General features: G+C 57.3%; 1 protein-coding gene across 1 annotated transcript in view; it reads left to right on the forward strand.

The window, feature by feature from the left end:
* Positions 1-15,164, forward strand: part of RRBP1 (ribosome binding protein 1) — a 51,515-nt gene that overhangs the window by 22,355 nt on the left and 13,996 nt on the right. The window contains 8 exon segments of the mRNA XM_017895502.1: positions 1,944-2,096; positions 3,055-3,173; positions 5,106-5,259; positions 8,775-8,913; positions 10,973-11,151; positions 11,271-11,305; positions 13,078-13,168; positions 14,027-14,119. Of these exon segments, the coding sequence (XP_017750991.1) occupies positions 1,944-2,096; positions 3,055-3,173; positions 5,106-5,259; positions 8,775-8,913; positions 10,973-11,151; positions 11,271-11,305; positions 13,078-13,168; positions 14,027-14,119 (963 nt within the window).

Here is a 15,164-nt window from a genome sequence, read left to right on the forward strand (position 1 = left end):
CCTGGAACTCTGAGCTCTTTGAAGAAAAAGAAACCATAAAAAAAAGAAAAAGAAAAAGAAAAAAGAAACCATAGAGAGCTAAACAGCTGCACTGAGGACAAGTGACTTTTCTGTGCTCTTTAAAAAGCCCAGAGGCAAAGGAGGGGGAAAATGCCATTGAATCCCGGTGGCCTTGGGACCCTGACCCCAGGAGATAGGGGTCTGCAGACCCTGAGCAGGTGGACCTTGGAACTGCACGAGGCCTGCCTAGGGCTGGGAAGGGTGTCTCCAGGTGGCAGAGGAGGGCTGAGGATGACCCGAGTGTGGCTTCCCAACCTGCCATCCATGTGGCTGTGGGAACGCCTGGTCTCTCTGAGCTTTGGTTTCTTCGCGAGACTGGACCATCTACTTGGAAGGGTCGTTGTGTGGAAAACCTAGCAAAGACAGCAGCCTCCTCTCTGCTGGTGTTCGGAGGCTTCCAGCCATCCCCACCACACCCGTCTGCCAGCAGTGGGCCGGTGGGGCTGCGCATGTTAGAGGAGGAAGTGCAGAGGGGTCCTGGAATCACTGCTGAGCTGTCCTCCCTTTCCCCAGGGGCTTCCCAACCCACACAGAGGGGCAGGCGTCCTCATTCTTCCCCTTTCTGGGAACCCGTTGTTCTTGTACAGTCCTAGGTTCGGGCCCCACCCCTGCCTTTTAGAGCTGCTCCCCAGCCTTGGAAAAGTGTGGGGTCTCCAAGGCTCTGTGACCTCAGCTTGGATGGGGATTGTAATCCTCGTCTTCCAGAGAGAATTAAATGGGACAGTGCTGGGGCTCAGTGTCAGCTTCTCCCGCCCCTACTTCTGTAGCTAATCAATGAAGTGGACCTGCAGGCTCCTGTGGGCCTCTCACCCCAGGCAGAGCCAAAAAGATGATTGTCTTTGAAAAGTGAGGCAAGGGTCCCAGGAGGTCCCAGAGAGTGCCAGGAGCATGGAACAGCACCAGCACCCAGTGGCTCCCCTTCAGGGTTCTTTCCCGTCTCAGGCAAGAGGGACACTCTGGCCTTTGGGATGGGCCTCCCTACAGCCCTGGTCTGGGGAGGGGGTGGATTTCCTCACTCCTGACCCACTGCCCAGGTCGGAGCAGCCTTGACGCTCGTGGGATGCTTGTGCCCTGGTGGCCCAGGCCTGCTGTGTTTGTGATGTGTATTCACACCACATCGGTGCTGAACTGTCCAGGCCTGCTAGACCAGGGAACACCCCCCACCCAGGGGCTCATTGTGTCAACCCTTCCTTCAGTGGTCATCCTGCCTCCCTGTGACTTCTGGTTGAGCCATCCCTCCGGGATGACACGGACCATGGCCAGCCTTCCCATCCTGCTCTGTCCCTGCCTGAGACACCACATCCCCCAGACTCGGCATCTGTGTTCATCTGTGGGTATCTGGCACTGATCGGAGCTGATGTCCCCCTGGGTGGAGGACAGAGCGACTGCCTGCAGAGACCCATGCCCTACCCCAGCCACGGCGGAATGGGCAGCTGGCCCCACCCCCCACCCTAGCCATCAGGGCTTGCTGCCTTTCAGTCCTGATGAAGGCACTTGAGGAGAAGTAGGTGTCCCAGGAGACTAGATGTTGGTGACTGAGTCAGGCCGGGGTGTTGTCATCACAGCAGGGCTGAGCCAGTGCCCTGGAGAGCCAGGGACAGTAACGCGTGTCTCTCCTGTTCCTGCTGTGTGTGCCACCTCCACTGTGGCCAAGGCCTGACATTGAGCCCACAACCGGCCAGGGCCAGCAGGGTTTCCAGGGATCCCTTGTCTGTCGGTGCTCCTGCTGCCGCTGGCTTGAGTCTATCTGAGAACCGGGCCAGCAGGAGGGGTCTGTGCTCTGCTGTCCAGCCTCCCAGCCCGGGTGATGCTCTTGCTCCTTTCTGATAGGCTCCTGCCCCTGCAAGGCTCACCGGCCCCTCTCTCTGCTACTTTCCCCCCAGGAGATGGCAGCGGAAAAGGCCAAAGCAGCAGCCGGGGAGGCCAAAGTGAAAAAGCAGCTGGTGGCCCGGGAGCAGGAGATCACGGCCGTGCAGGCACGCATGCAGGCCAGCTACCGGGAGCACGTGAAGGAGGTGCAGCAGCTGCAGGGCAAGGTAGGCAGTGGCTGGCGGGGGCATGGGATGGGACAGGACCCAGTCTTGGTCCAGGGCGGAGGGAACCAGAGAGGCCCAAAGGGCGAGGCATGAGGAGGGGGTTGAGGTTGCCCACAGGGGTCTGTGAGGTCTGGTCAGGTTTAGGGGTCCAGGTACTGTTGCATTTGGCTGGACAGTATCTGGCAGCCCACTGTGTATCTATAATGTTAATAGCCAGGGAGGTATGAAATACATTTGAAAGAACACTTTTCAAAAGAGCCTAGTCTCAGATGGCCAGCCCTGTTTCCCTACCTCCTGGGTGTCTGTGAAGTTCTCACCTTTCACGTGAACCTGGAGAAATGCTGGCTCTGTCTTCTTTCCACATGGTTGGGAGGATCCCATTAATACCAGAGGCCTGAAAATCACACAGCTCCAGCAAGGGGCTCCAGGCCAGCACTGGGTGGCTGCCCAGGCTGGCCCTGTAGTCAAAGCCTGATCCCTGCCTTCTGAAACCTACACCCTGCTCATAGTGCGCTGCAACCTCCTCTCTGCTGCATGTCTCAGGACGTGCCGGAGGTCAGAGGGCAGGAAATGAGGCTTCCTCACGGGGGGTTAGAGGCTGTGGCGATGTACTTTGTCTTAGAACAGTCAACCTTGTGACTTTGGAGGCAGATGTTCATGGCGTGTGTCAGAGACCCTGGCCTGAGTATTCAGCCTCGGGCAGGCCATGAGCAGTGGGGAGGGAGAGAGGCGTGTCGCTGGGTGTGGGGGGGTCATGCTTGGCCTCGAGCCCCTGATGGTGGAGCTTTGCAATTTTCAGGCCTCTTGTTTTATGGGATCCTCTCAACTTCCAGGTGGAAAAGGTGGAGCCTTCTGGGGGTTTTCTTTTGTGGGCTGTGTCTTCACTAACCACAGCTCAGAAGTCAATTCTGTGTATGAGGCCGAGCTGCCTCTGATGCCCTCGCCCGTGACTTTCCAGATCCGGACTCTTCAGGAGCAGCTGGAGAATGGCCCCAACACGCAGCTGGCCCGCCTGCAGCAGGAGAACTCCATCCTGCGGGATGCCTTGAACCAGGCCACGAGCCAGGTGGAGAGCAAGTAAGCTGAGCTTTCCTGCCTCAGCACCTTCCCAAGGGCTCTGAACAAGGAAGGCTTCATGAGGCTGTGGCCAGGGCAGCTGGCGCGAGAGCCAGGCACGGGCCCTACATGTATGCAGAGCTGTCCTGACCCTCCGTCTCCTGTCTGGGTTATGGGCCCCTGAGTCTTCCAACAGGTGGCCCAGCGTCCCTGCGGTGGCTGGTGGTGGGCCTTGACTGTGCGCTGAAGCACGGCCTCCTGCTCTGCAGCACCTTTGCTTCAGATGCGCTGGTACTAGGGAGAGTTTCCAGCACACAGGCCCCAGCTGCCTAGCGGGATTCTCATTTCAGTGTTGTCTCTGAGTCACTGAAGTACTGGAGGCCATAGCAAGTGGGCCGGAGGGTGCACTTCCCCTCCAGAGTTAAATACAGCTACACTTCTGCTTCCCTGATTAGAGCGTTAACCTCAGTGGCAGCCCTCAGGAAACCCACTGCAGCGTCTTTTGTTGCACATTTCTTTGCCTTCTCTGGGCCCAAAGTGTCCTGCAGGGACTTGGCAGAGCTCTGTGTTATCCCCAGAGCCTCTGCTCTCACCGAGACAGGGGCTGACCACAGCAGAGTGCGCCGGCACCCTTAGTCCTTATGCTGGGAGTCGGGTCAGGGGAAGTCCAGTGCGGGAGCTGGACAGGGAGGGGAGCCGGGCCAAGTGTCTGTTTTGACTGTGGCTCCCTCTGGTGTGGAGTGAGATCCAGCAGCCACCTTCCCCTCTGCCTGTCCCCTCTGGCTCCCCTTCCTGAGCCATCGGCTGGTTGGAGGTTTGTGGCTGCTGTTTCCTTAAAAGCCACAGCAGAAGGCAAATGGTGGGGACTGAGAAATGCTCTGGTGTCTCCCCACATAGGATCTGCTATGGCCTCATTACTGGGGAAGGCTCTAAAGCCAGGAGACTTGTCACGCTGAGGCAGCGGCCCTGCCAGTCCAGAAGCTCTGGCTGGTGGGTGGCTGTCAGCAGCGAGATACGTTTTCCCAGGCCCACTTCAGAGCTCCCAGTCCATCTTGAGGGCACCACCCGGCCTCCCGCCTCCCTCCCAGGTCACTTGAACCTTGGCCTTGTGAAGCGTGGAACTGATGACCCCACAGCGGGCTTTGGTGTGGCCTCCCCTGTACAGACGAGGCAGCCCCAAGTCAGAGAGGTGGAACCTGCCACCCCCCAGGCAGCAGAGCCAAGCTAGCCTCAGCCAGGTTTCCCAGCTCCGCCTGGCCTGGTGCTGCGTCCCAGCCTTTGGGACAGTCTTGTCTGGTGGTGTCCCTTGGCTGGACAGTCAGTCCTTGGCCTTGAGGCAGCGTCTGCTAGTGAGGGAGTGGTATCCTGATCACACGCTTCATGCTGGAAAGGCAGGCCTCCAGCTGCCCCCTTTTCCTTTAAGTCTCCTTCTGGAAGTCTGGAACATTCCTCCCAGCTCCTGAGACCCAGCTTTTGAAGTGCAGTCCTGAAGGGTCTGTTTTGTAAGCACCTCAGGCTCTGGCTTCAGGCAGCCTCCCTAGCCTGGGCCTAGTCCGGTTGGCCAGTGAGAGGGCGCATGGACTCTGTGGGCTGCTGCCTACAGGGGGTCAAGGTGGGTGGGTCTTCATCTCGGGGCTGGTTTGCAGCCAGAACAGTGTGTTGCCGTTTTCTGTGAATTTCTGGCTGTTTCTGGCAGGGGCTCCCATGGGATGCTTTAGTGCACATTTGCTCTATGCTGTCTCTAGTTCATGCACTATATGGGTAAAACAGTGTCTTCAGCAAAACACATGCTGAACCCCACGCAGCTGATAATGGAAAAGTGGCTTTGGTAATGGCTTCACGACGTGGGCAATTGCTTACTTACAAGAGAGCTGGAGTCCTGGAGGGAGGGCTTGGACCACCAATCCCATCACTCTTTTCTTTCCATCAGTTGGGCTGGTGACTGTCTTGCAGGCAGAACGCAGAGCTGGCCAAGCTCCGGCAGGAACTCAGCAAGGTCAGCAAAGAACTGGTGGAGAAGTCGGAGGCTGCGCGGCAAGATGAGCAGCAGCGAAAAGCTCTGGAAGCCAAGGCAGCTGCCTTCGAGAAGCAGGTCCTGCAGCTGCAGGTGAGCCAGGGCGGCGGCCGCCTCAGTGCCTGTTCACTGCCCGGCAAGCCTGTCCGCATAGCAGGGATGGGTCCAGACTGGCCCTGCCACGCTGGGCACCCGTTTCTAACCTCGACTGGGACAGATGACAGTGTCCGCAGGGCTGGGGCTCGAACTCTTCACCTTAGTCTCCTTGGTAGTAGTGATAGCTGGCAGCAAGTGGGAGCTTGCTGTGTGCTAAGCACTGTTCTGAGCATTTTACAAGCATTAACTCAGCCACTTTTCTTGGTAACCCTTTGAGGTAGGCACTGGTAGTGTCTGCATTTTTATCCATAAGGAAGTTTGAGGCACAGAGAAGTTCAGCAACTACCTCAAGTTCACCCAGCCAGGACATGTCAGAAGCAGAATTTGAACCCCGAGTCTCACTCTGGAGCCGTGTTTTTCCTCCAATACTTGTCCCCACTGTGGTACTGCAGCTCTGGAGCAGCCAGCTGAGCCCACAGGCTGTGGACACAGCCTCTGGCTTCAAGGCCAGTTAGGGTTTCTTCTTTCTCAGCCTCTGGGTGTGGCCTGGAGGCCTGTTTTCCCAGGCGGGTGCCTGTTCTCCTTCAGAGGGAGGATTGTCCCCCTGTCCCCAGGGGAACACGGGCAGCATGCAGTGTGTTTTCGCAGCCCACAGGCCTTGCCTGATGAATTCCCGTCCCTCTGCTGGCCTGTGTTGGACAGGTGGATCCCACATAGGGCTGTTACCCAAGGCACGAGGCACCCTCATGTCATGCCCACTTTGGGTTTAACTTTTCTGGATAACGAGGAGACCCCAGTGACCCCAGGGGCTTAGGACCCTTTTTCTGTCCCATCACTGAAACCAGGCTGTGGTGCGTGGGGGCATTAGTGCTGCCTCTTGGAAGGAACTAGAACAGATACAAAATTTTAAGAGTGATGTTTGAGCGTGTACAAGGACTAAAAGAGAACGTGGACAAAGAAGCAGTTTGAATTGGGGTGGAACAGAGATGGATAATTTGGTGTTTTCTGATGTTCATGTAAAGCAGACCCACTCAGAACAGTGAGATGAGAAACTGTGGGGTGGGTCTGCCTATGGTTATGTTTTAAAGGCTCCCGGATGGTTGTGGTCCATCTGCGCCTGGAACTGGGCTTGGTTTGTCACCATCATGTGTCATTCCTGTGAAGGATCTAGCCAGGGCCCACAGGCTCCCAGTATCTCCTGTCCTCTTCAGCCTCAGAGTCCTTGTCCACAGCGTGGGGCTGGGCAGAGGATTCCCTGCTCTCCAGTCTGACACCAAAGATTCTGTGCCTGTCGAGTCTGTGATTGACAGTGAGGCCTTTGGCGCCAGCTGTCAGGTTCAGGTCCTGGCTCTTCTACCTCCTAGCAAGTTATTTCAGAGCCTCAGTTTCCTCATCTGTACTACGGGCAGGACAGTAGGAGCTGTCCTGCAGGGTGACTGCGGGAATTAGGCATGCTCTTACACCCAGAGCGCCTAGGACTAGATCAGTGCTTTTCAGAAAAAGAGCTCAATGTGACTCTACAAAATTTCATTCAAGGTATCTCCAAGTCAGACCGGCGGTTGAGGTTGTAGAAAGTGTCTCTCTTTTGCTGTGGTGAAAATGGGGCTGTTTCCATATTGTGACCATCCTTCCTTCACCCGAGGCCCCTTCACTGCCAGCCAGCTATGCAGGAATGAGGGCAGGGGGGACCTGTGCTGACCTTGGGTCCTGGAGCACTGGCATCAGGGAGGTGCCCTGCCCCCCATTGCCTGTCTCTCCCCGGACGACCTCTTGGGGTCTGCTTGGAAGAAAGTACCCCCATTGAAGGTGCCGATGACATCCTTCTAGAATAACTGAATTTTAGAAATCCGGGAGAGTCTTATGAAAGTCCCTAGCTGGCCTGCCCAGCCATGGGACCCGCTTCTGAAATTGTTCAGCATGATTGGCTGTGCTAACAACATTCTCTTCAAGGCAAAGACAGTTGTCATCTCAGGTCTTAAGATGGAGGCACGTGGTTTCCATGAAAGATTTTAAGCTTGGGGCTCCTGAAGGCGCGTGGGTTTTTGTTTGCGTGTTGCTGGAATCAGAGTTCTAATGAATGTTGGTAACAAACGGAAGAACATGTGCGGTCAGTCTCCCTGCAGACTGAGCTGGAGTCCCTTTTCTTAAAGAAAAGAAGTAGCAGCAGCTGGTGTGTTTGCTTCCGGTTGTGCAGTGACCCTGCCCTGAGTGTCTTGGTCGAGGCAGAGGTGTGAGGGTGTTGGAACCAGTGGGTGCAAGGCAGGCTCCTGCCTGGGACACTTGGCAGAGGAGAAGCAGGTGTGCATTCTGGAAGCAACTTGCAGTCACTCCTTTCTCTCCTTTCCTCTCTAGGAGTTGGAACTGAGTCATCCCTGCTACGTTCTAATGCAGAAAGCACTGCCCATCCTAAAGCTGCCCCCAGTTTTCACTGCACAGTACACGTGAACCACGGCCTAGTGGCCACATCCTTGGCGATGGCTCACTGGCTGCAGCTGCGCCTCTGCCTGGATGGTGCTCATCTGAGCAGTTCCCCTAGCTCCAGGTTGTGCAGCCACTGCCCTAAAAGAAAATGAAAACGGATGTGGATAGGATCAGCTTGGTAAAGCCATTGACGAGGGATAACTCCCAGCCTCTTCATCAAACAGCAGTCGTCTGTTGATGCCCCTCTTACCTGGTTCTGCCCCCAGACAAGCTCGTTAATGAATAATCAGTGGTTGGACTTTTTGAAGAACTGAGTTCTCTAAAGGGTTGGTTAAATGGAGGCCTTGGCTCGCACTTCTGCCCCAGTATGTGGGAATCCTTTGCAGGTGGACGAGGGTGTCCTATGGAGCATTGATTGGGACTGCCAGAGCCTGCCTGACGCTGAGTCGGGAACTTGGCAAACGTTGAAGCTCTGTGTGGCTCCTATATAAGGGTGCGGTGGGCCTGTCTGTCCTGAGTGAGGAAATGTCTCACTCAAAAATGAGATACTTTTGAACCATGTGAAATTGCCATTTTTGTAGGTAAAAATGGTCAAACACTGACAATTTCATGTGGTTCCACCTAATACTGAGAACTAAGAGCACTGCCCTATAGCGTGATCGCAGTGGTGCACCGTGCGTGTGTGTAACACATGGAGCTGCAGGTGGGAGACCCACCAAGCTGTCCGCCTCTGGGAGAGGAGTCGAGGACTGGATTGGGAAATGTCACTAGTTTACTCTGAATCGGTATCTTTGGGCTCTTGCGGTAACCACATCTTCATGAATCACTTGAGAATGTAAAAATAGGGACTCAGAGAAGAACTGGGAAGTGAGTGTGGGTCCCTGGCAGCTACCTTCTCTCCTTGAAAGGGTGCTGGCCCAGGTGAAGCCTGTGCGGGTTCTAGACCGTGAGGGATGCATTTCCTTCCCGCATGGACTAGAGACTGCACGGGGCTTTGATGGGGTAAAGAGCTCTGTCCGCCTCTATCACAGAGCTGATGAGGGCCTGGTCCTTCCACGTCCTCACCGCCCCACTCCCTTGCCCATCCCCAGGCGTCCCACAGGGAGAGTGAGGAGGCCCTGCAGAAGCGTCTGGATGAGGTCAGCCGGGAGCTGTGCCGCGCGCAGAGCAGCCACGCCAGCCTCCGGGCGGACGCAGAGAAGGCCCAGGAGCAACAGCAGCAGATGGCCGGTGAGGGCGGCGGCAGTGGGGCCAGGGGGTCAGTGCAGGGTGTGGGGTGTGCATGCCGGCCCAGCCCCACTTCCAGTGCCAAAACTCAGTGGGTTAGGCCTGTTGGGTGAGGGCAGCACAGATCCCTTGACTGCCCCTCAGAAAGTCAAAGAGTAGGGGATTATGCCCAGTCAGGGGCTGGCGGGGGGCACAGTTGGCTTGTAGGTGCTGTCCAGAGATGCAGAGGTGGAGCTGCGAGGATGGGACCCACAGGGGCTAGAAGTGGGGCGGGCAAGGCCTGTAAGGGCCTGGTGTGCGTGGGGGCGGGGCCTATGGGGGCAGAAGGCACTGCTTCCCTCCCAAGCCTGGGTCCCCGTTGGCTGTGGGTGAGCCAAGGAGGTCCTGAGGCATCTCAGCTAAGTGTGTGTTCTGGGCCTTTCTACTCTCCCAACTCAGTCAGCTCCGGAGGCCAGGCGAGATTTACAAGCCTGTGGTTCCCTTGCTCCAGTTGGTCATGGAAAGGGTGACAGGGATAGAGGGCCAAGAGCCTCTGGAGAAAGGGAGCTGAAGGTGCCAGTGAGAGGCCCACGGCCTCTTAAGAGTGGCTCACCGATGCTTCCCGAGCCACTCCCCGGGTCAAGCACCACCGTGGCTGCCGGGCTGGGCTGGACTGGGGGGTACATGGCAGAGCCACCTGCAAGTACAGGGTTGCACAGCAGGGCCCTCTACACAGGGACTATGTTCAGGGCAGGGTTGGCAACTGTTTCTGTGAGGGATGGATGGTGAATGCTTCTGGCCAGTCTCTGTCACAGCTGCTCAGCTCTGCCACAGTGGTTTGGACTGGGCAAAAGTGCCCATTAACACTGGGTGAACAGGGGCCTGGCTGTGGTCAAAGAACGCTTCATTGATACCACCTGGAAAAATGGAGGTTGGGAGGCACGGCCCCAGCTTGCCGGCCCCTGCTCCAGAGGCCTGGGCATGGCTTTAGATTGTGTGGCCCTGGAGACTCTGAGGCAGGAGGGGATGCATGGCAAGAGGCCGGCACAGGGCCCGGAGGTGGGAATGAACTGACTCAGCCTGTGTGAGAAATGGGCCAACAAGTGTGGCTGGAAGGAGAAGGCTGGTGGTGGGGCAGGGCCAGGACCCTCCCTCTGAGGAGCTTGGGCACTGGAAAGTGTGACAGAAGTGCTTGGGGCAGGAGATGAAATGGTCTCATGTGCGCTTCTGAACACTGGCACCGGGCGGAGAACAGACCAGAGGGGCAGGAGTGGCCCAAGGAGACCAGGGATGAAGCCTTGCAATTGTCAAGGCCCAAGGCAACAGGGCAGGGCCCAGGTGGCCGCAGAGGTGCTACTGAGGAGGGCAACTTGGCAGATGGCGGTGTGGCCTCCTAGGCTTCAGCAGTGGGCGAGGGAGGAAGATGAGGAGTCCTGGGAGGTCGGGATGCTGGGTTTGCGTTGTCTAACTAGAGCTTCATTTAGAAGTGGCAGATGGCACAGCCTGGGGTTGGAGAGCGTGCAGCCTCAGAGGCACGAAGATGACACTTAGACCCACGGGACTGTCTGAGGTCACCTGGGGAGGAGGATACCTCAAGGGGAGAAAGGGGTCCAGGACAGAAAAGTCACCCCCTGGCCTTTCTCGACTGTGAAGAGATCTTGGGGGTTGCGGGGGGACCCAGCCAGGAAGGTGGGGGAGGTGTGGCAGTGGGATCCACTTAGCCACTTTCTAAAGAACTTCCGGTCTCAGTTAGTATGAGCTAGAGTCTTCTAGAAGACGAATCTTTAAAAGCCTCAGCAGCAGTCCATTTCCAGTCTCCATCATTTTCTCATGAGTGGCCTGAGAGCGTTGCATTGTACCCTGACAGTTCTCAGGATTGATGCCAGAGTGGCACTTTCTTCAACAGCTAACAAGAGGCCCCAGTGGTCAGTAGTATGTCTTAAGAGCCCCAGACACACAGAGGAGGCAGGAGGAAGTCCTCGGTGCCCCACATGTGCTAAGAGGGCATCCCCCCAGCCCACCCCAGCCCACCTCCGGGGTTTCCGGCCTTTTAACTTCTCTTGTTTCCCTTCCTCTGGACCAGAGCTGCACAGCAAGTTACAGTCCTCCGAGGCGGAGGTGCGCAGCAAATGCGAGGAACTGAGTGGTCTCCACGGGCAGCTCCAGGAGGCCAGGGCGGAGAACTCCCAGCTCACAGAGAGAATCCGTTCCATTGAGGCCCTGCTGGAGGCAGGCCAGGCACAGGACGCCCAGGACGCCCAGGTCAGCCTCCTGCATGGGGCTGCGGGGAGGAAAGGGAACTCCATCCAGCAGGTGGGTGGACTAGCCCCGCTGCATAAGATAAGTCTCCTGGAGACCAAGGAGCTTTTGTCTCATTTCAGGCCAGCCGGGCGGAGGCTGACCAGCAGCAGACTCGGTAAGCTGGAGAAGCACCCTGCCTGCTCACTTGAGCCTCAGCGTGGGGGACCGAAGACCCTTGGGGACCGGGGTTTTCAGAAGGGTGCTCAGGTCCTCTGCAGAAGAGCCCCTTTCAGAGGCTCCCTTCCCTCCCCCATCCTCCCGGTGATTTAGAAGACGGGGCAGGCCTGGGCGGGAAAGAAGGCAGCCTTGCGGAGAGCTCCATGATCACACTCAAGGAGCCAGAACTCATTGTTCTGGACTGGCCTCAGCCAGGGTGGGAGCACCCCCTGCCACCTGCCGTCCATCCATCTACCCATCCATCTCTTGTGGGAAGAGACTGACTTGTCAGAGGTTCTGTGTCTACAAGCAAGGGATTTTAGGGGCTGAGGTCAGGAAATGTAACAGGAAAAACGGTTGCACAACCCAGAATGGCGAACTCAGGCTTGCTGCTGGAGCACAGGTTTGAGGCGTCGGGGCAGAGCTGGCAGCGTCTCAGGGTTGTTTTCCTCCATCTATGAGGTGACTTCACCTCTGGCCAGACCTTGTTTTCCCTCCATGTCAGCAGCACCAGTGCCAGGCCACGCTCGGGGAGTGTTTGTTTGCTGTTGCTAAGGCCGGAGCCAACACCTGGGTGGGGTGGCTCGACTCAGGGGCCGGAGTCCTTGTGACCATCGCTTCTGGGGCTCGCATCCTGTAACACATGCCCACAGTCTTGGGAGGCAGCTCCTGGCCACCGTGGCTAGAGGTCCATGAAGCAGCTTGTGGGGGAGGCATGGAGGATGTCCTGCCTTCCCTCACACGCGGTCAGATGTGTCCTAGGCCATCAGCTCACAAAGTTCCCTTGTCCTGGCCCTCATCACCAAAGAAGCACCTCCCCCTGTGCCTCTGAGCAGAGGCAGATCCCCAGGCCACAGCCTGTGTTCCCTGGCATTGGGCTCTGCAGCTTGGGGACTGGGAAAGGGAGCCAGCCACCCCGAGAGCCCAGAAAGACCCACAGCCAAACCTTGTCTACCTTCCTTTCCCAAAAAGCATATGGGCAAACTTTGTTTCTCCTGATGGTGTTTGTTGGGGTAGAGAGGTGGTTGTTTTGCTCTTGTGTTTTAAGATCAGATTCTTGGGCCACACAGCATATTACTAGGATAATTAACTCATGTTGCAATTAGGATCAATTTGAATTTTTTTGCATCATGCAGATGTGTCCGGCAGAAATTGGTGGTTTTATTTCCTTCAAACAGTTGATGTGAAAGCTGTGTGTAGGCTGGGCCGTGCTGCTCTGGAGTAGAGAGCAGTGATTCAGCCCCAGATATCCTGGAAGTCGGGCAGTGGCTGCCCAGGGTGTGACTGTCGATGTGTCCTTGCCACTGGCCTGCTGGCGCCTCTTACTCGGTGTCTCATTCTTCTGGGGACGCTCTTGGGGTGGTTTGCTGCAGGAGGCTGTCACATGATGCGGGGATTGGAGGGAAAAGCTATGAGGTCCCCAGGGGAGCTCTGAGGGCAAGGTCATGATTCCGCCTCTCCTGATAACCCAACTCTCCGGTGTCACCAACTAGGACTCTGGTGACAGCTCTGGGGTCAGTGGTCTGGATGGGTGGGAGGGGAGGAGGCTAAGGAGCTGCTCAGGCTTCCCTGGGAGCTCATGCTGGGTGAGGTGGGGGCAGCTGGAGGGGACTGTCTCTGGCCAGATGGTTCAGCCTCGAAGGTGCTCCTCCCTGGGTGGGGCCTCAGGTGGGATCTGTGGGGGATGGAGCCCCTTGGAGCCTGGGCGGTGACCTCCCTGTGTCCCTTCAGCCTCAAGGAGCTGGAGTCCCAGGTGTCGGGTCTGGAGAAGGAGGCCATCGAGCTCAGGGAGGCCGTTGAGCAGCAGAAAGTGAAGAACAATGTGAGTGCGGCAGGCACAGGCGGGGACACACGGGCCAGGGCAGCACAAGTAGGGCCGGGAAAGGTTCTGCGGTGTAGCTGCCGCCCCGGACTCAGAGGAGGACCAAGCTTGTGTTTCTACACCCCGTTGTGCTGTGGGGATCCAGGGTGTGGGGGGTGCTTCTGCTTACCCCTGAGTTCCACTAAAGACCCAGAGCTGACCGCCTGTGGAGCAGCCTGCACCACTCGCTCAAGCGTGGAGTCATCCCTGGGGTGGGGACAGTGTGCCGTTGGCCTGGCCTGAGTCACGTGGTCGCCGTAAGTGGGGATCCTGGTCCCAGGAGAAGGGGGTGTAGAAGCTGGGCAGGTGGCATGCCTGCTGTCCCAGGGTGGCCTTGGCCACACCCTCCTGCCCCCTTCTCACAGGGCCGGGTTTGCTGGCTGGCCCGCTTGCTCCCTGCAGTGGCTACAGCTTCCCATGGCAGGCCCTGGCCTTGGCCTCCCTGTGTCAGGCTCCGCCAGAGCTGGCCCGAGGGATCAGCACTAACCATTTGGCGGCAGGAACCTCTTCCCTCTGAGGTCACAGGCTGGCCCTCCCTCCTGCCTCTGGCTAGGGGTGTCTTCATCGAAAAGGTGCCACCTCTTCACCCTGTGCCATGCTACCCACCTCTGGCTGTGGCACCCAGGCTTGTATTCAGGCGCCATGGTCATGGGCCAAGGAAAGGGCATTTTGTCCTGTGGCAGGTCCTCTGTGGGCCAGGGTGGCATCAGGGAGGGTCTCTGGGCCCTGTCCTGTCTGACACTAGCTTAGGCAGCTCGTGGGGGTGTGTCAGTGACTGACCAGCGCAGGCTGCTGACCTTTCACCCGTGTCCCCTCCAGGACCTCCGGGAGAAGAACTGGAAGGCCATGGAGGCGCTGGCCACGGCCGAGCAGGCCTGCAAGGAGAAGCTGCACTCCCTGACCCAGGCCAAGGTCAGAGCCCGGCCACACTCAGGCTCCCACCATGCAAAGTGCACTAGGCACACAAATGCACTAAGACATACAGCTACCCTGGGACACAGATGCACTAGGACAGACAGAGGCACTAGGAACGCACAGACGCACTAGGACACACAGACATGCTAGGACTGACAGACGCACTAGGACAGACACAGAGGCACTAGGATGTATAGGCACGCTAGGACACACAGATGCACTAGGATGCACAGACAGGCTAGGACTCACAGACGCACTAGGACACACAGACATGCTAGGACTGACAGACGCACTAGGACAGACACAGAGGCACTAGGATGTATAGGCACGCTAGGACACACAGATGCACTAGGATGCACAGACAGGCTAGGACTCACAGACGCACTAGGACACACAGACATGCTAGGACTGACAGACGCACTAGGACAGACACAGAGGCACTAGGATGTATAGGCACGCTAGGACACACAGATGCACTAGGATGCACAGACAGGCTAGGACTCACAGACGCACTAGGACAGGCACACAGGCACTAGGATGCACAGATGCACTAGGACAGACACAGAGGCACTAGGACGTATAGACGCACTAGGACACACAGACTCAAAGGTGCACTAGGACGCACTAAGTGCACACAGAGTGGCCTTGGCCTCAGAGCTCCTGAGTCCACACCAGACCCCAGCTCTACATCCGCCTCCCCCCTCCCACCTCCTTCCCTGCCCTCCTTCCCTTCTTCACTTGCTCCTTTCCCTGAGAGAGGGAGTGGGGGGGTGCCCCCTTGATGGGCTTCTCCGTGCTGGTCCCTCTGGCTGAGGGTACAGAGCTGCTGGGGTGGGACTGGAGACAGTGAGCCCGAGGCTGCACTGTCTTGGTGACCTTTTTTAGTGTTATTTCTGTCGTGTGTCCTTTTGTCGGGGTGATTCTGCTGCTTGGGCCTCTGAAGTCATGGCTCAGGAGGTTCCGTGAGGAGTCTTTTTTTTTTTTTTTGAAACGGAGTCTTGCTCTGTCGCCCAGGCTGGAGTGCAGTGGCGTGGTCTCAGCT

Source organism: Rhinopithecus bieti, unplaced genomic scaffold, assembly GCF_001698545.2.
Source record: "Rhinopithecus bieti isolate Rb0 unplaced genomic scaffold, ASM169854v2 scaffold_25396, whole genome shotgun sequence".
Taxonomy (NCBI): Eukaryota; Metazoa; Chordata; class Mammalia; order Primates; family Cercopithecidae; genus Rhinopithecus; species Rhinopithecus bieti.